The sequence below is a fragment of the Sabethes cyaneus genome, chromosome 1 (assembly GCF_943734655.1).
Source record: "Sabethes cyaneus chromosome 1, idSabCyanKW18_F2, whole genome shotgun sequence".
NCBI lineage: Eukaryota > Metazoa > Arthropoda > Insecta > Diptera > Culicidae > Sabethes > Sabethes cyaneus.
In genome coordinates, this window is record NC_071353.1 from 172,190,957 (window position 1) to 172,211,277 (window position 20,321).

The following is a 20,321-nucleotide window of genomic DNA, read 5'->3' on the forward strand; positions in this document are numbered from 1 at the left end:
CCCGGAGTTATTCCGGAGTTCCTTGGGGGACCGAGATATGACTTTTTTAGATAAAGTTGCCAAATATCTAAAATTTGTTTGAAATCTGTTGATGGGGACAGATTCAAATAAATTTTAGATATTTGGCAACTTTATCTAAAAAAGCCATATCTCGGTCCCCCAAGGAACTCCGAAATAACTCCCGGACCATATGACATATGGCCATTATCTATAGATATTATGAAAATAGAAAATATTTTCGGCAAAATTCCCAAATTTGGTGAAAAAATATTAAAAGATAAAAAAGTTATGGCCATTTTAGTGAATTTTGCGGTGCTAAAAATGATGTAGACCTTAGAGGGGTTAATGGCCATATTCGGGATACCGTCTGGCCCCGGTGCCTTGCTCACCTTTAGTGATTTAGCGATATCAATGAGTTCCTTGTTCGTAACCGTCACTTCCTCCCCGACCTCCAAACCGCCGTCGCCCACGTTACTTTGGATGTTCGGCTGGGAGGCCGACCATCCTACGCTATGGTCTGAGATACTGGAACGTCGGCCGTGGGACGACTCAGCGGCCTGGGGCCAGGGCCTTGGCTCGTGGCGCGGAAAGAGGCCCTCGATGATCCGCTCCAGCATCTCTGGCGATTGCTCAGCGGGCGCCATCACACCCTTGGTCTTTGCCATTACGACTCTGTAGGCATCACCCCACGGGTTCGCATTGGCACTAGCACATAACCTTTCAAAGCAGTCTCGTTTACTAGCTTTTATCCCGCTCTTAAGCGCTGCGCGTGCAGCAACAAGTGCTACTCGACATTCAGCCCTGCTTTCATCTGAACGAGCTCTTTGCATAATTCTCCTCGCACGAAAGCACGCTCCGCGGAGTTCCGCAATTTCATCTGTCCACCAGTAAGCCGGTGACCTGCCATACCTAGGACGACCTTTCCTAGGCATGGTAGCGTCACATGCTCGCGACAGTACCTCAACCAAATGATCAGCGTTCGGATCGGGCATACCGCGATCACCGCACTCTCTCCGGATCGCTTCCACAAATACTTCGGGATCGAAGTATGATGTCTTCCATCCACGGGTGGTTGGAGTGTTGGCCCTACTCGCCGCCTGCCGCCTCGTTATCTGACCGACACCATAGCGGACCGCCTAATGGTCACTGTGAGTGTAGCCATTGTCTACCCTCCAGTCTCCTATCAGACCAGGACTGCCGAAAGTCACGTCGATGATAGACTCCGCACCGTTCCTACTGAAGGTACTTGTGTTGTCGACGTTGGCCAGATCTACGTTAAGCTTTGCCAGAGCTTCAAGCAGAATCCGACCCCTATGGTTCGTGCGACGACTTCCCCACTCTACCGCCCAAGCGTTAAAGTCGCCCGCCACAACCAACGGCCTTAGACCAGTCAGCACAACTGATACTCGATCTACCATCCGCGTAAACTGCTCGATAGACCAACTCGGCGGAGCATAACAACTGCAGTAGAACACTCCACCCACTTTGGCAACCGCAAATCCCTCGTCTGCAGTTGACACAACCTCCTGAACCGGGAACCTGCTTGTCGTCCATATAGCCGCCGTCGCAGACCTATCCGAGACCCAGTTGCCATTTCCGGCAGGGACGCGATATGGATCCGAGACTATGGCAATGTCCATTGCTGACTCAGAAACTGCTTGGTGTAACAGCTGCTGAGCCGTGCTGCAGTGATTCAGGTTGAGTTGTGTCACTTGCACTATGAACGTGGCTTAGTCGCCGGCACACCGGCCGGGCACCTTGGACCTCCCGTTACGTGCTTTGCGTCCCGTTTACCGGTACAGATCAGGCACTTGGGAGGCTCCACGCAGTCCTTTGCTTTATGGCCAGCACTGCCACATCTCCTGCACAACTGGCTCCTATCTGGCCCCTTGCAGTTCCAGGCTTTATGTCCGTGCTCGAAGCACCGGAAGCAAGCTTCCGACTGCTTGAACACGCTCATTGGGCATACCGACCACCCCACGTTTAGCCTAGCAGCTTTCAGGGCTTTGTTTCCGTCAGTCAGCGGAAGTCGTATGGTGGCTACTTGGGTCCCGGCCGGACCCTTGCGTAGGCGAACCGCCTCGGTTGCCACCACCACTCCACTTTGCTCTTTGAGAGCTTGTACGACCTCGCGCACTTCGGTGATCTCGTCCAGGTTCTTAAGCTGGAGAGTCACTTCTAGTGTGAGAGCACGTACCTGCACTCCGTCCCCGAGCACTCCTTCCGCTATGGACTTGTATGCGGAACTCTTCTTTGTGGCGTCCTTCTTTAACTCGAGGATCATATCGCCCGTGCGTGAGCGGCGGATGCTCCGCACGTCCGCGCCCAGATCCTTGAGTAGGGCGTCTCCTCTCATGGCCTTCAGAACCTCCGAGTATTTCGACCCGTCGGTTTTCAGGATAAGAGCGTCGCCCTTCTTCGCTCGCTTTCTTGCCGGTTTAGGTGGAGCAGTTTTTTTACTGGAGCCTCCTCCGCCTTTTCTCTTGGCCCTAACCTCGGTCCACGGGCCACCTGTCTTGAAGCTTCCCGCTGGTTCATCGGTTAGCTCTGCCAACCCGCTAGCCTGAGGGCTTTTACCGATCAGGCGTTTTTTCGGTCTACCAGGGGTGCTATCCCCCGGGGACTGTCTCGGGCGCTTGACGGATGCCTTACCGCTGCTGGTAGCGCTTTCCGAGGCCTCCTGGGCCGCGTTACGACACTCCGTCAACGGGCAAGCGTCCGTTTGTACTGCCTTCGACGCCTTCACGGTCACCTTCTTAGCCTCTCCTGCACGCGACACGAGGTCGTTGTGCGTTTTGGTCGCTGCATTCAAGGTTCTTCGAAGCATGAGCAAGCTCTGCTTCAGGTCCTTGGAGAAATTGCCGCGACCTGACGTAAACTCGATTATTACATCGTGCTGCTGTGACGCTGCTACCACTTTAGGTACAGCGTCTCTATTCTTCTCCATCGCCCTGATTAGCGCTGGGCCGTTCATCGCTGTGTCCGGCGTGGTAGGCATACCGCTGTATTGTACCGCTTGTTGTATTTTTGATTTTGTTTTCCATAAGAATCCCACGAGTTTAGGGGAAAGAAAAGTCCGCCACATCAGAGCCCCTCATGATGCGGTAAGGGCTGATTACTGTGGAGGGCGCTCTGGTACTCCACAGGCTCCGTTTGAGGCTGAGTATTTGGACCCTCCGCTCAGGTGCTCAGTATTTTCAGGTTCATCGAACATGCTTCTACCGAGATTCGTCATTTGCAGGCGGAGTGTTTACACTCAGCCTTCGCATGAGTGCCCCCTCCTCTGTCCGCATACGACCCTAGTTTCCACCGGTTGTCCGATTTCCATTAAGGAACGTATCCCGGATACCAGGGCAATTTACCCTGCTTTTCTCGATGTGAGGATATGTAAAATTTCATATCTCCGGATTCCGCTGGGATAAAATTGATCTTATTCGCCAAAAATAAGAAGACATGGAATTCATTTACGACGCATGGTGGTTTCTTGTTGGTTTGTTCAAATAAAAGGCATTTCACCCTAGTTTTATCAATGATTATCAATCAAAGTGAATATCTCTGGATTCCGCTGGGATAAATTAAATCTTTTTTCACCAAAAGGATGTTACTTTTATACGCATTCGAACAGTGCTGGTTCACAGCAACTGTTTGCTTCTTGTAGTTTTGGTCAAATGAAGATCATGCTACCTTAATTTTGCAACGTTAACTGAGAAAATTAGGGTAAAATGACTAATTTTGCCACAATTCAATACCCTGTCATCGGAATCTAAATAAAGTTAGCTTTCTTGTGGCGAAAAAAGATTGGTTTTATCCCTGCGGGTTCTAGAGTTATTGATCAATACATCTCTGTTCTAAAAAAGTAAGGTAAAATCCCCTTCATTTGGCAGTTTTACTAGGAACAGACGTATGGCGTAAACAAGGACCACATCATTGAAAATTTCATAAAAATACCTTTCTACACGAAAATTTGATGAGCCAACCTACACACTTATAACTACAATCGAATTGTATCTCTAACTCTTATCACACACTATCAATAAAATCACTTTCAATTTGTTACTCGTCTGGTCAACACCACTTTTCCGAACGCTCCGTTCGTCGCGATTTTTTGATCGAATATTTTCTCTAGACCAACGGTAAAGTTGGCAATCGTCCCCCCAAAAGCTGGTCCTTCGAGCCGGATGGGAAAAATGGGTTAGTGAAATTGCAGAGACAATGAAATAGAAATACCGTCATTGACACGCAATCCGCGCGGTACTCAATTGTGCTTCGCACCTGAGTTTCATTAGAAAGGACCTCGACGACCGACTGTGTATAGAAAAATCACCAATCGATTTGGATTTCCAAGGAATATCAGCACCTAGCTCGCATGCCAACATGGGCACCTCGGTCACCGTGGCTTCAAGGTGCTCTAATTATCGTACAACAATTCCATTTGCAGTTTTGGACCGAATTTTGGCTGCTCTTCCGCTGCGGCCGGTGGACATCAGTGACTGGCCAATTCCTGACACGGTTTTTTTGGCCGACACGCAATTTCATCATCCTGGGAAAATCAGCCTTTTACTAGGATTACAAGCGTTTCTCGAATTGCTTGAGCCAGGACGTATAAATTTGGATGCAGATGGTCGTTTCCCGATTCTGTAGAACACAAAACTTGGCTGGGTGGTTTCGGGCCGCTACGAGACCTTCAATTCAACATCAACTTTCAGTGCGTGCTTAATTACTTCTCCGAATGAGGCACTTTCTCATCAGCTGCAAAGGTTTTTCGAAATCGAGCAGTACATCAACCCGGAACCTCATTTCAGCGAAGAGGAGAGAAACTGCGAGACACACTTCGAGCAAAATGCCGTTCATGATCAGTCAGGTTGTTTCGAAGTTCCAGCCTTCCATTTCGTGAAAATCCTAGCTCCCTTGGTGCATCCCGTGCCATTGCCGTCAAGCGACTCGGACGATAGATCGTCCTCGTTAAAAACTGAATATCACGCGTTTTTGCGAGAATACCTATTCTCGCCGGACAATATGAGTTTGGCTGAAATCCCATCACCCAAAGATGCAGTATACCTACCACACCACTGCGTCCTGAAGGAGTCCAGCTCTACGACAAAGTGCCGTGTCGTGTTCGACGCTTTGTCAAAAACAACCAGCGGGAAATCTATCAGCGGATACTATGGCGATGGAAGGAAGAGGATCCAATCGATGAGTATACACTCAATACCGTCACTTACGGTATAAAGTCAGCATCATAATTGGCTACAAACTGCGTCCAGCAATTGTTGAGCCAAATTGCAGACGCAGATCCTGACACGTTGCAGAAAGCTTCGCTGGGAATTTACGTCGATGACGTTTTGACCGGTGTAGATTCCCCTGAAGAAGCACAACGGTTGCGACAACGACTTTCCGAATTGTTTGCTACTGGGGGTTTTCATCTCGGCAGGTGGGTGTCGAACCACTGCTCAGATTTAGAAGGCGTTCCTGAGGCCGACCTCGAAGTAAGGATTCCCATCGAGTTCCACGAAGACGACACTATAAAGGCCCTCGGAATCCACTGGCAGCCGTGCAGCGATGAGTTCCTGATCTCTTATCAACCTTAGAAGAGCTTTCAGCCCACAATACGCATCATATTATCCCAAATCGCCAGCCTATTCGACCCTCTGGGCCTACTGGTTCGAGTCCCATTTTTTTATTTTCAGTCCTGTTTGTCACTCCTTTTCTTCGATTTTTTGTGTTTTCCATTTTTCTTCTTCCTTTTTTCCTTTTTTTGGTTTCCAGTTTTCGTCTTTTGCCTAGTCTTTATATCTCCTTTCTATCGCATTTTTCCTCTTCATCTGTTCCGTTTTTCCTGTTTTAGATACCCCGTTTTTCTTTATTTCTGTCACGTTTATCCTGTTTTTGGCTGCCTTTTACTACTTCCTCCGGTTTTAATCTCTCATTTTTCGTCTCTTCTCTTTTTATCTTCTTTTTGGTCTATTTTTACTGTTTTTCTTTTCCCTTTTTCGGTATCCCGTTTGACCTCTTCAATCGCGAAAAAAATCGCATTCCACTAAGTCCTTTTTGGTGTCTCTTTCGTGAGAGCAAAGAGAAGTTTCCACGTCGTTCAATGCTATACTACTTGCTTCATTAATTCGGGTTTCGATTTTAAACATAAATTCGGTTAATTCACCATAATTCGATCGAGTATCGATTATGCCTTTCGATATTTCGTTCGATAAAATAGAGGCTGCACTGTCTGTCTTATCTGTTTTGTCTCTCCTGTCTGTTCTATCTGTCCCATCTGTTCAGTGTTGCCTGTCTCTACCCTCTGCCTGTCTGTCGTCGTCGTTCAGCATAGAGCCGGGAGTGTCCCGTGTTATTTCAAGCAGTCAACCCCATTCAACTCGCTGTTGGGCCTCTCGTCGATAATTTCCCAGACGTTTCGGAAGCCTGTGGTTGTTTTTTGTAGTCATCTGTCGCCACCTCCCTCCGGTTTCGGTTTCTACCTTTCAAACAGCAACCGCAGTAGCTTCCGCTCGAACATGAGAAGAATGCTTATGTCCTCCGTGAGCAGCATCACTTCAAGTCCATAAAGAACTACCGGTTTATTATTCATGTACATTGGTCTTGAATGCATTTATTTTTAGTCACAATCCTTCTTAGCTCCGCTGTTCCGAAGTTTCGGCACATAATGATGAGTTCATCTGTGAATCCTGGGAGATGCTTTTGCTGAAAATCGTGCTCCTCGTTTCTTTCTTCAAGAGGGTAATTTTAAACAGCATACACGATAATTCACCTTATCTTAACTCAATTTGAATTTGGACATGTGGAGGTACACGAAATTCGAACCAAAATTACGCTTTTTTGACGTAGAACTACGCCTTACCGCAGGGTGTCAATCCAAAATTTGGATTCAAGTCAGTGTCACGAAGGAATGAAAGATTTTAAACGCTGTTAGCTGTTCCAATTTAGAACGGATTTTGATGGTTAATTCATAGGAGATGCAGCAATTGTATGGTTTTCTTGAAAAGATTGTTTTCTAATCGCTTAGATAGTGAAAATCAGCGGAAACGCTTATGGTTGTGGCTGCTGCTGCATCAAGGCGGCGAAAAAGCCGAGCCATTATCGTCAATCATTCGCTGCTCGACTTCCGAGCTGGCTACTGCTAGTTTCTACTTCGATCTAAGCTTGGACCCCACCAGTGGTAATCTGATCCGTACAAGTTTCACTTTCGATTGTAAGCAAAACATTCCGATGTGGAAACTTCTGTTTTTATACGGCAGACTTTGCAGCCAGCTATAAGAATACAGGACCATTGCGAGGACAGTGGTCATCGCCGGTGACTTTAAATTATGTAAACGACAAGTATCTAAAGCTCTCGGGCGATATATCAAATGGAACAGTCCTGATTAAGGGCTCGAAAAACTTGACATGAGTACCGGAAAGCTATGAAGAAGACCGCTGTCGAAGTAGTGGAGACGCATTGAGAATATCCACATTTGAATCCACGTGCGGGACGCCCCTGAGCAAGAAGAGATGAGCAAAAGATGGCCAAGAACAACAAACAAGAGGATCCGAAACCGGGCGAATGCAGGTTAAAACACGCCTTGCCAGCCAGTGCCGGCTGGGACGTCATTGCCGAGTCGCTGCATAGAACGCAGGTCCCGAGATATCTATGCAGAATTCTGAGGAGTTACTTCCGAAACCAGGTGCTTAAATTCGCCGGTCAAGGGGCGTAAGACGAGGAATATGACGTCGAAAGTTCCGCAAGGCTCCATTCTAGGCCCAACGGGATGTATAACGGTGTGCTGGCTTTGATGAAGGTCAGAGGTGCGGTAATCGTCGGCTTTGCGGATGACATCGCATTATCGATGACGGGCGAGTCATTAAAAAGTTGCTTCAGGCAATACTGGTCCAGACACACTGCGAAACCAGTTTGGAGAGTACCTCGAATGCCGTCAATAGCGTTGTAGCACAACTTATGTTGCAGCAAACTACCAACGCCGGTCGGCACATCTCGGCAGACGCATCCGAGACGGAAAGACCAAGACTACCAGTGTTGTAATGGCGTACTACATTCGCTTTTCTTAGGTTGTCCATATTGTGTGGTTTATTATTTTTATAGGAAAACGTATACTTTTGTCGTGTCAATTAGGGAAGCAAAAGCTGAGCTTACTTTACCACTTCCAATACGCAGTTTTCCAGTGCGATTTACTTTCAGGACATCACATCTACACTACGGAATGACATCCTTGCGGAAAGACATAACTCTACAGGATCATAATTTGAGCAACGAAGTTCCATAATTCATGAATTAATAGTACCAACTTTGCTGATGGTGGCGTCTCAGATGCATTCGCTGTCTTAGAAGTACCAGTTCAGCAACTGTTATCTTCCTTTTCTTCAAATTGTCCATTATTCTTTGTCGTGCATCGTTCCTTTGATCGATTTGTGCATCAACAAGTTTCCGTAAGTTTTTCCCAATTTATTTTTGTTTTTCTTGATTTATTTTTGAATTTCTTCCTTGTTTGTTTGCTTACTTTTTTAGCAGTTCATTTCATTTTTCTGCAACTCTTCGACGTTTTTGGCCTACATGTGGTGAAATGAACTTCGGAATGGACGGAATGGCAGTTGATCTAGTTTCATTTCGGTCTCAACTTCAGCCGCGTTTTCATTATATCGCACAGGAACGAATTTCCCCCGCGAGTTGATATTTATCTGCTTGCCTTTACCGCACAAAAGTCTTTGGCAATTTCTACCTTTTGTTTCATCAATTCTACCAGTCTTTCAAATTAACAAGAGCTTGTCTATTTAATGTTATTTCTGTTACAGATTTTTACTGGAAGTAAATTACTTACAGTAAGCTTTTCTGCAACAGAACTTTAAATTTGTAGTTTTTTTTAGCTTACCTTGAATTAAGTTGAATAATAAAGAATACCATCCACTTTCGATCGAATGCCTTTCGATCAGTCGGAATACAAAACAAATGTGTTATGCACTTTTGTTAGAAATCTACACACATACTACACATATAAAAAGATAAAGAACAGTGACAGTAGGAAAGTTCGGACACATAGGAAACAGTTGAAGGTTTATTGAAAATATCTTCATTGAATTTCTTAACTCGTTCGATGCCTTTTCTTTACACAGGCTTTAGAAAGATATAGAGTCGTCTATCCAATCTATAATTCTGCTTTGCTGCTTCTCTACTATATCTGTATTCCATAGGGGACAATCTTAAAGCTACTTTTTTACACAGTTCCAACATTAAACTAAACTAAACATTTAGTTTCATCTACGTAAGAATAACATTTAACACAGGTAGGTCGCTAGAAAGGGACAGGAAAAATTTCCAAACATAAAAAGAAACAATAGAATCCTCTTTCTCTCACTCTCTCTTGCTTTTGTTTTGTACACTGGATCAACAAATAAACAGAACACAATTTACTAAACAAACAAACACAACTACGTTGCTACTGCAAGGCCAACCCGCCCTGCGGGCGGGCGGACGGCTTGCTTCGATTGTTTTACTGGAAGAAATTTGCTTGCGCCTTCCGAACCGTTCGTTCTCTCCGTTGTGTTGTTTACCTTAGTTTACGATTTTGGAAGAAAAAAATATCACTACGTATGCTGCGCGTATCGTACCGACGATTATTGATAAACTAAACATCTAAAACAGACTAGTTATTTGATAACTAGGACGCCCGAACAAACAAAAAAAAAAGTTAAATTGCTTGATTTTTCGTAGCCGAGAGCGCGCCACGGTGTGGCACCGCCGGCTGACTCGTTCCTTGTTCCTATGTTTTCTAATCACAATCTAAACGGATCTTCTTCGAACCTTGGCTTTTCTTGCCAGTAGTAGTCTAATATGTACACACACAGTTCGAGCCTTAGCAGTTTAAATCTTAAAGGAAAAATTAAGGCGTATTATTAAAAATGTACACTTCTGGTTCTAGTTGCTCTCTTAAACGGTAAAGGAAACTTAGCACGTTCGGAATGACACATCAGTTAGAAGTTTGTTGTTGTTGCACTAAATTATATGTATAGGAAAACCGCTGACTGTACTGTACCGTCAGGGTTCTTCTACCAGAGGGCGAGAAATGGCGGGCGCGCGCGCGGTTGGTTGTTTTAAAAAATCTCTAATCTAATTATTCTCTTTCTCTCGCTTACGCTCACACACCGTACGTACGAACAACTTATCAGTTATGGCAGTTTTCGGTTTCATTTCCGCAATATTGTTTTAGAACTTGGATTTCGTACTTACATTCGTATTTTAGGAAAGGAAAAGCTTAGCACACACGGGACGGAATCTTAGTGTGGACGGGATCTGGTTTTGTACTGTACAATCTGCTCCGTTGTTTGTGGTGAAGCAGCTTCCGGTTCCGGCTCGCTCGCATCAGTCACTGTTGCGGTACGAAAGGGTTCGCTTTCCGCCTGCAGGTCGCTGCTGCTGCTGCTGCCGCTGCTGGTGCTGTTCGGCTTGAGCGTCGTTGTACTGCTTCCGTAGTCGTCTGCTGTGCAGGCCAGCAGGCGGCTGTTTCGGCCGCTGTTAGGAAAATGGCGGCGTATCGCTCTCCGAGCGGATCTGCCGGATGCGTACGTCGTCGTACGCGATCGTAAAGATGCTCTTCTTGTCCGTGATCGGGTGCCGTTTGCTTTTGTTGTGCAGCAGGGAGTTCATCGCGATGCCGGAATCGTGATCGTCCTCCAGGGTGGATGCGTTGAGCGTTTTGGTGGTTGTTGCGGTTGTTGTCGCTGTCGCTGTTGCGGTTGCCGTCGCTGACGGATGGGAGTCGGACGGGCGAGGTCGAGGTTCCTTGACTTCGTGCTCTTTGATGGGCGACGGTTTGCTGGCGGACGAATCGACGATTTTGATTTGAACTTTGTTGTCGCGGTTCACGATTGGGGGCGTCGCCGGGTACAGATAGTGGGGCAGCTTGTCCGGCGGTGGAGGAACTTGCGAGTGCGGATCGTACTCGGCTTCGAAACGATGCTCGGAGTGCTGCAGCAGGGGATGGCTGGTTGGTTCGCCGGAGGATTGCGACTGAACTCGCTTCGCGAGTTGAAGGTCTTCCTTCAGAAGACGGGCATCCTTCGGGGGAGAGGTCCGAGGCATCGGTTCCGGTTTGAACTTTCCATCGTCCTCTTTAGAGGACGAAGAGACCACCTTCTTTTTCAACGGTTTCTTGTCTTGTTTGGACTTCTTTTCCAGGGAATCGTCTCTGCCCAAATTGTAGTACCAATCCATGTACTTGGCTGGGATGTCTTTTCCGTCCTGCGCTTCCAGGCCCTCTTTCGAGAGGGACTTGGTTAACCGTGGAGGCTTCGGAGCCGGGCCTTTGAGAGTTCTGGACGGAGACTCGGAGCTTGCCAGCCGTATTCTGGTTGTCTCCGTTGTTCTGTTGTCCCTCCGGGATATTCGCTGCTGTACGCCAGCTCGCGGTGAAACTGTCACCGATTTGGAAGTTTTCGTGACCGAATAACTGTAGTCCTCTACGTCGGAATTGATCTCATCTAAACTATCGGCGGAGAAGTACTTCTGCACCGCGACGTCCTTGTCCGAACCGTCGGAATCTTCGTAATACTTAACGTTCTTTTTGTACACTTTTTTTCGTTTCTCCTTCTTCTTGCTGTCCTTGTCCTCCAGCGAGTCGGAAATCTCCATCAGCACGTCCTTTTTCAGTCGTTCTTCGTTCCGTTTTCGCCGGAGAATGCTCGCTCTGGTTTCGGCATGCCGCGGCGGTGTTTTTTTGTGCTCATCCTCCTCCTGAATCGGTGTCCGGATCTTCCGCTTTACGGACTCCACCGTGATGAAACGGCGACCGGTCCGACTGTCCATGGAGTCTCCATCGCCAGCTTTGTACTTGGTCTTCTTCCGCGTTCGCTTCCGCTTGATCAGATACACTCCATCCGGACTGTCCGGTGGACTAAACTTAATGTATTCGTATTCATCCTCCGACAGGGAGTCGTCATTTTCGCTCTTCGTTCGACGCCGTTCGATTTTAACCGGTTCGGTTTGGGTGGCCGTTTCACAATCCGTTTGCGTGGCCGCAACGACCGCCATCGATTGACACGGCAAGCTCTGCGTCTCCAGCGCCTGATCCTGTTGGTTGTACTTCTCCTCCAGCTTCTCTTTCTCCAGAAGAATCTGCCGCAGCAGAGCATTCTGCTGCTTCAAAGAATTCTCCAACTCCTGCTGAATCAACGAATGGTTCGAAACCGCGTGAGTTATGTGAATGTCGTCCTCATCCACGTCCCGATCGGAGCCCTTCATCGTCTTCTGATCGTGGCCGATCTTTACCTCGGTCACGTGCTCCCCCCGGTAACCTCCGGGGACTTCGTTCGGTATTGTCTGTATGAAAGTCGTCCCCGGAAGCAGCTGATAGTGCTCCCGGATAATCTGCTTGCCATTAGCTTGCTCCTCAATGTATCGCCTCATCAAAATCTCCTTTCCTCCATTGTCCACCATTATGTACTGCCCCGGACCTCCAACACCGCCTCCCCCTCCACCTCCACCGCGCTGCGGAACATTCACATAGATATTCTCTTCCTCATTCCTTCCTCTGGTAATCAACCGCAGAATCTCCGCATTCCCATCCTTAATATAATACTGATCCCTCGGTTCGATCCCATCATCCAACCCTCCATTGTTCCCGATTCCACCCTGCCGCCGGAAGCTCCCCCTTCTTTCGTAGTTCAAATCACTTCCCCGGTCCATTTCGTGCCGCCGCATCGAATCGTCATCGATCTGCGTCTGCTGAACCTGCGGCTGATGGACCCGCCGCAGCGACTGATACTCCGGATCGTGATCGTCCACATCCTCGATGTACATGTCCGTCCGTTGCTCGTTGTTCAGCAGGTTGCTACGCGACCGGTGCAGTCCGTCACCAACGACGACGGCACCGCCACCGCCACCGTCTCCACCTCCGCCTCCACCGATGCTTTTGTTTGCCGACTTTGAGTTGTACTCGTTTCTAAAAGAAAAGGATGCAGACGTTAGAACATGTTCAGATGAAGTTCAGGTCCGGAAAACACTGTCATAAATATTCAACCGGTGTTTTCTGTCTTCCGTTTACGGAAGTTGTATGCAAATGAATTGTCCGGCTACGCCGGAACTGTTGAAATATAGGTCAAGGACACTCAAATACTGTGTTTTGCTAAATTCTTCTCACTACAAAGTGCTAAAATTTTACTTTACGAAAGACAGAAAACACCTTCCTGCGTTTGTTTACACACACGTTTTATTGAAGTTAATGACAGTGCTTTTTCCCCGTTGCCAGACTACTGCGATGCGCAAAACATTTGAAGCGTTTGTTAGTTTGACAGATCCTATACATTTAGTAGCGCACCACCACCAAACGCGTTGCGCATCGCAGCGGAGCTGCAGCAACCGCCTGCTGTGATCCTACTAACCTAATCTTAACTGATTGCTCCTTGCCTCTACCACCGACTTCGGTCATCGCTTTTTTAACTCTCTTATCTCTTCCTCCTCTTGGTCCACCGCCACTGCTATCACCGCCTGGTCCTCCTCCTCCGCCTCCGCCGCCACCACCGTTATCGTCGTCGTCGTCGATTGTGTGTCCTCGATTGTCTCGACCGCCACCGCCGCCTGCTGCTGTCGACGATGATCCGGCACCGCCAGCGGCGGCAGCAGCCGCTGCAGCCGCCGCTAGTGAGGCTTTGTTAGTGTGTCGTCTTCCTCTAAATTCCCAGCGCGTCGGCTTTGTACGGGAATCGGACGATCGATCCGCCGACCAGGCTTCTCTTCGTCCCATCCATTCCGCGACCTGTTTCGGCGTCCGCGACACCAATCAATGAGGGGAATGTGGAAAAAGCGACGAGATCCCACACAACAACAGTAAAGACGTTAGGTTGTAGCAGAAAATAAAAAGAAGAGAAAAAAAAACCGCACATTTAGTGTGTACTCTTTGACCAGAGAGAGAGGAACAAAAAACAAAAACGAAAAACGAAAAAAGAAACTCAAGCCTGAAAGTAAAACACGAAGCAAAGAAACAAAACTTCCTTCACCAGGCAGGCCAGGGCCAAGGCCCTGGGGGGGTGTCGTTAGAATCAAATGAAACTCAAGCGTGGGCGTGGGTTGATTGGTTGGTTGGTTGTTTGCTTGCGAACGGGCGGTTAGTAGAATGGGATTAGTAGATACATAGTAGAGCAAAACGGGAAAAAAGAAAATAATAACAAGGAAAATTTTTCAGGAAGAAAAACCAAAAAAAAACACAAAAAAACAACCCGAGCGGGGGAAAAGACGGGGAAGACAAAACATAGAGCATAGAAGAACATAGAAACATATAGAAAATAGGTAAAAGAGTACGGAATCACACATCACTACCTGGACCGATTTTGATTGTTTTCCAATGCCTTGCTCTCTATGAACAAGATGTACATCATCTTCGATACTATTGACTCTAATTACTCTTTTTCTACCGAGCGAGAGAGAGAGCGAGAGCGTTTTTGATTTATTGTTTTGTTTTGTTTCGTTTTTGTTTTTGTTTTTGGATCATAAAAAGAGAAGAGAAAAAAAACAAGAGAACAACAAACGATTATTGTTTTAGTCTTTGGGTGCGCACGTTCACGAGTAGTGGCGAGTTATGGCGATGGGCTTTTCTGTGCGTGTGTGTGAGGCGGATTAAATTTGACGATGGTGATTGGTTGGTTGGTGATTGAGAAACGATACACAATGGTGGTGGTGGTGGTGGTGGTGATGATAATGGTGATGGTGGTGGTGGTGGTTTGAAGTTTGAAGGTGATTGCAGTGGCGGAGGTTGAATTGATGAGAGAGTTTTTACTTTCTACTATGTGTTTGTAATCGTGCAAGAAGCGTGAAACTAGTATTGGTTAGTTGGAAGGAATTAATCGGTTAAAAGGGTTAAAAGAATGGCTTGCAGATTTAGGCCTATTTCTGCTTGAGAAATGGATAGCTGAAATAAATAGTTTAGTACTGCTCTAGATGTCTTGGTTGCCATGGAACAAATTTTGTTTGTTTACTTTATATGTCACTGGAAAACGAATTCGACTAGGCTTTGTCTACTTTATTTTTTCTTAATCTTATTTCTCATGAGAAACCCCGAAAATAACTCATAAGGTTGCTAAGCAAATTCAGGTTAACTTAAGAATCAACTTTCTGCCGAAATCATAGTCAACTACTTTAAATAGAAAGCGCTAAAAGAGAAAAATATCTTGTTCCGAAATTCCGAATGAAGGAATCTGAACGCTTGACGTTTGTTTTTCATTCCACAGCAGAGCCTAATTCAATAAGTGTAAACGCCAATTTTACTCAACTGATTTAAATTATTTATAAATTCTCACAGACCACAGGTCACACACGTCAGATTCATGGCTCTCGGATTCTTGGATCTTTGAATTCTCAGTCTGTCTGAATCTGGAATGGTTGGATTTTTTCGATTCCCAGATTCTCAGTTTCTTCGAATTCTCACACCGTCATATATTTGGACTCCCAAATTCTAGAATCTTCGAATTCAAATTCTTTAGATCGATGAATTCTTTGGATCTTGAACGTACAGTTTCCTGGCTTTCGGATTCTTATATTCTTGTGCTGCAAGATTCTTGGACACTCGGTTTGTTGAGCTTTCAGATCCTTGGAAGCTTGTTTTTTTGGGTCTCGGATTCCTGAAATCTCGTATTCTTGTACAGTCGGCTTCTTGAATCTTTGAATTCACAGACCGTCGCATTCTGGAACTCTCCAAAGTTCTAAGATTTTCGAATTTTTAGGCCATCAGATTCTTGGACTCTCGGATCTCGGCTATCGAATTTTTGACTCTCGGATTCTTAGATTCGTGAACTATCGGTTTCTTGGACCGAATATTATATATTTAGAATCTCGGGCTCTTGGATCTTTGGACGCTCAGACCGTCGGATTCTGGAACTCTCGGATTTTTGAGATTCTCCGTTTCTTAGATCGTCATATTCTTGGACTTATTGGAATCGCCTGATTCTGGGATTCTTGAACTGTCGGTTTCCAGGAATTTCGTATTCTTGGACTACCAAATTTGAGGAGCTTCGAATTCACAGATCGTTGGATTTTTGGACTCTCGGATTCTTGGCTCTCGAATCTTTGGAATCCCGGACTCTAAAATTCATGGAACCTCAGATTCGTGTCCAAACCAAACCTCGTGTTTTTTTAGTCGTGATCTTGAAAATGCGGTCAAACATATACTAATATTTTTTTAAAACGGTGTTTCTATAATTCATGAAGGGACGGTAGAACCACCGTTTCAAAAAAATACTCGGATTCTTGTTTCTCGGATTTGCGGACGATTTGCAAACACACGATCGATTCATTCGAATGTGTCAGGTTGAGAATCAAGGACCGGTTCTTCAACAAAAGCATCATGAACGTGCATAGCCTTTCCCTAGGAAGTACCGATGACAAGCAGGAATTCTAGTTAAGTGCAGTTGGAACGACCGTTGTTGCCCGAAACATGACATCAAAATCAACACCGGGAATTCCAACGCCCATTTCGACTAGGGGGAGGAATACAAACCGGTGATTGGAGGGTTCGGCATATACCCGCTAACCAGCAAAATTTGCTTAAGACTTAACATCTTATTTGTCATCTTCAGGAAGATGGTCGTAACTCCTCCGAAAGTATTCCTAAAAAGGTCACCACCGTCACCACGTTTCGACACACGCAAGTCGGCGTCAACCTGCCCGAGCCATCGTGCACGTTGAGCCCCTTTATTCCTGGTGCTGGTGGGGTTCTTGAAGAGAACGGATTTCACTACACAGTCGTCCGGCATCCCTGCGACGTGGCCGGCCCACCGTAGTCTCCCATCTTTCGCCAGGTGTACGATGGGAATCTCTCCAATCAGTGCCTGTAGCTCGTGATTCATACGTCTCCGCCACTCTCTGGCCGCATTCCGTTTGTACTCCGCTAAAAATAGTCCGCAACACCTTTCGTTCAAAATCGGCAAGTGCACGTATGTCTTCCGTAAGCAACGTTACCGTTTCAAGTCCGTAGAGGAGTACCGGTCTTATTAGCGTTTTGTACATCGTCAGCTTTGTGCGGCGGCGTAGGCTCCTAGATCGAAACGTCTTGCGGAGGGAAAAGTAAGCTAGATTTCCAGCTTGAATGCGTCGTTGAATTTCCTTACCACTTCCAGCTCACCATCTTCAACCACTTCCAGTTCATCGCCGTCAATAGTCACTGTCCGCGGGAGGTAAAGGTTACTTTCTCGGGAGCCTCTTCCTGCTATATATTTGGTTTTCGACGCATTGATTTGTAAGTCTCCGTTTTTAGTCTGGCGTAGATTGCCTCCGCCGTCCCACGGTTTCTAGTAATGATGTCGAGGTCGTCTGCTAAGGCTAGGAGTTGGCTACTCTTGCTGCTCTGCGCAATTCGAAAGGACTTTAGAATGTCCCCGAAATGCGCACGTAGCACATCCCTCGTTCCAGACTAGCTTTGATCAGCCGCGTCAGTTTGTCCGGAAAATCTTACTCGTGCATTATCTGCCATAGCTGTTCGCGTTCAACGGTATCGTATGCTGCTCTGAAATCCACGAAAATATGATGCGTGGGCACATTGTACTCTCGACATTTGTGGAGGTCTAGCCGATCGCCCTTTTTGTAGATGGAACAGACTACGCCTTCCATCCACTCCTCCGGTAGTTTCTCTTTTTCCCAAATGCTTCCCAAATCAGCCAGTGAAGTGCCGTTCCTAGCGGTTCTTGGCCATTTTTGTAGAGTTCTGCCGGCAGTCGGTCCTCTCCGGTGGCTCTATTATTCTTCAGCAGACCGATTTCTCGCCGGATCTCTTCGAGATCGGGAGCCGGTACGCTGTTGTCGTTTGTAGGTACTCCGAGCTTAACTTCCATTGCGTCTCCTGCTGCTACATCGCCGTTGAGGTGTTCATCGAAGAACTGCTTCCACCTGTCGACCACCTCGCGCTCGTTTGTGATTAGATCCCCTCCCTCGTCCCTACACATGTCAGGTTTTGGTGTGTGGGCCTTGCGAGTTTGGTTCACCTTGTCGTAAGACTTGCGCGTGTCATTAGCCCGGAATAGTTGTTCTAGCTCCTCACGATCTCTGTCCTCCTTGTGGCACTTTTTCCTCCTCAGGATCGTGGTCAACTCATTCCTCGCTCGTCGATACTTGGCCAAATTCTCTCTCGTGGATGTGCTCAAATAGTTTTCCCAAGCTCTTTTTTCCTCTCTATCGCTTCTTGCCATTCCTCGTCAAACCAATCATTTCGTGCACTCGAGGTTTCCACACCAGGGCTGACCTGCACATTTGCCACAGCTCGTTGCGTTTAACTGAACCGTACGCCGCCTTAAAGTCTATAAACAAATGGTGCAAGTTGAATTCTGCAAGTTGAATTCCCGGAATTTATCGAGGATTTGTCGCAAGGTGAACATTTGGTCCGCCTTGGAGCGTTCCTCTCGAATACCGCACAGGTATTCGTCAACAAAGGTTTCCTGCAACGGCATCAGTCTGTTCTGAGAAACAGGATACGGGAGAGAATTTTGTATGCATAATTGAGGAAAGTAATGCCTCAGTGATTGCTGCATTCGAGTCAAAAATCTTTTCTGTAAATAGGGAAAATGAGACCTTCTAACCAGTCCGTAGGAATTTCCTTCTCAGTCTATACCTTTTAGTATAACCTGATGGATTGCACCCGTTCTTTCAAAAGTTCGCTCCCGACTTTCAAAAGTTCAGCAGGGATGTCATCCTTTCCAACTGCTTTGCCATTTTCAGCTATCTCGCTGCTTTTATAACCTCGTCCAAAGTTAGTGGATCCATAGCTTGTCCATCATCTTCAGTCGTTCTCCTATTTCTGACTATTGTTGACCATTCAACTATGTATCGGAGTGTTGATCCCAACACCTAGCCATCTCCTTCATCCATTGCTTGGCAATTTCGCTGCTCATCAAACCAGATTTGCTGGGTATATTAGCAAATTTCCAATTGCTGTTTTATTCAACATGATACATAACAGAGAAAAGGTAAAGAAGAATGCTTTTTTCGGCAGCAGCACAACTATTGTAAACATCTCTGAATGTTTGTCTCAATTATGCCACCGTATTTAGTTAAATAGAGAGAAAATACCATCCTGTATCGTAAACGAATAACTTGAACCGCAATTAACGTATTATCAGTATGAGAAAAGTTTAATAACACTTCCAGGTGAACAAAAAAAGGCTTTCAGAAATGCTTGTTGCGTAATCAAATCATCCTTTTCCAAACCATATCATTTTATTTTTGAACTGTTACTGAAACGTTCCGGATATTCACAATGTACCATGCGCCTCCATTAAGTCAAATGCCATACAAATTTCAAGTTTTCTCAAAAAAGTTCCATAGGCTACACCTATCCAGCTTTTTACGAGCCATAATGACGGACGGGTTCGTAATATTTGAACAGCATTTTTGACATTTCCTCAATACATCGCACGTTTTCTTTCCCTACATTCCTTTAGTTTTACCGTGAACGCGCGGAAAGAAAACGTGCGATGTATTGGGGAAATGTCAAAAATGCTGTTCAAATATTACAAACACGTCCGCCATTATGACTCGTAAAAAGCTGGATACGAGCAGTGCAGTGAAGTTCTGGATCGACAGGACTACACTATGGTGTATATGGTTAAGCTCTAAGCCTGTGACCGATAGTGATGTTTCCTTGTGAGTGGTCTTCTCGAACTATCGGACGGAAATGAAGCTAGCTCCCCCAGCGAGTTCACATATCAGTGGTGAGCTGTTCAATTCGTAACCAACGATCAAGACAGAACTGCTTGATAAAAGGCTAACGTCAGATTCCGGAAGCAAACAAGTTTCAATTTGTTTCGAAACAGTTGGACGGTACTCGATAGTCACGATAGGGCTTGTAAGCACCACCTTGAGATACTTTTTCATGCTTTACACCACAGTCTCCCATATTCCACCCACACTGGGCTATATTGGGCATATTGGTCTTGCCGTGTTCGAGCGGAAAGTGCGGCGCATGATTTGGCGGAGTGCAAACTGAAAGCGGAGAGTGGTGGATGTGTATGAATCTCGAGCTATGTGCACCGGTTGGAGAGATTCCCATCATCCCTGGCGAAAGTACTGCTGGTCGATCAAATTTCGTGGCATTATCAGCATCAATGCACCTCAACACTCTTCAACACATCTTTGATGACAAGAATATTTCCAGACATTTAGAGGATATCGCTTACTATTCCAATTTACAAAAACGGTTCGAAAACATTCGTTGAAAATTATAAAGGCATTTCCATTTTGTCATTTATACCTTTGTGAACTGTTTGGATTAACCTTGAATGTCTTTAAATTGAATGAACTTTAACATGAACATCAGTACAGATATAGTCCCTAGGGAGACTTG

At 46.2% G+C, this 20,321-nt stretch overlaps 1 protein-coding gene across 1 annotated transcript in view; it reads right to left on the reverse strand.

Annotated features, from left to right (window-relative positions):
* Positions 1-9,077: 9,077 nt before the first annotated feature.
* Positions 9,078-20,321, reverse strand: part of LOC128733129 (cadherin-86C) — a 61,691-nt gene continuing 50,447 nt past the window's right edge. Inside the window, exons 10-12 of the mRNA XM_053826755.1 lie at positions 14,315-14,405; positions 13,381-13,754; positions 9,078-12,941 (exon numbers count right to left, since the gene is read on the reverse strand). Coding sequence (XP_053682730.1) covers positions 10,517-12,941; positions 13,381-13,754; positions 14,315-14,405 — 2,890 coding nt within the window. The 3' untranslated portion in view covers positions 9,078-10,516. The remainder of the gene's footprint in view (positions 12,942-13,380; positions 13,755-14,314; positions 14,406-20,321) is intronic.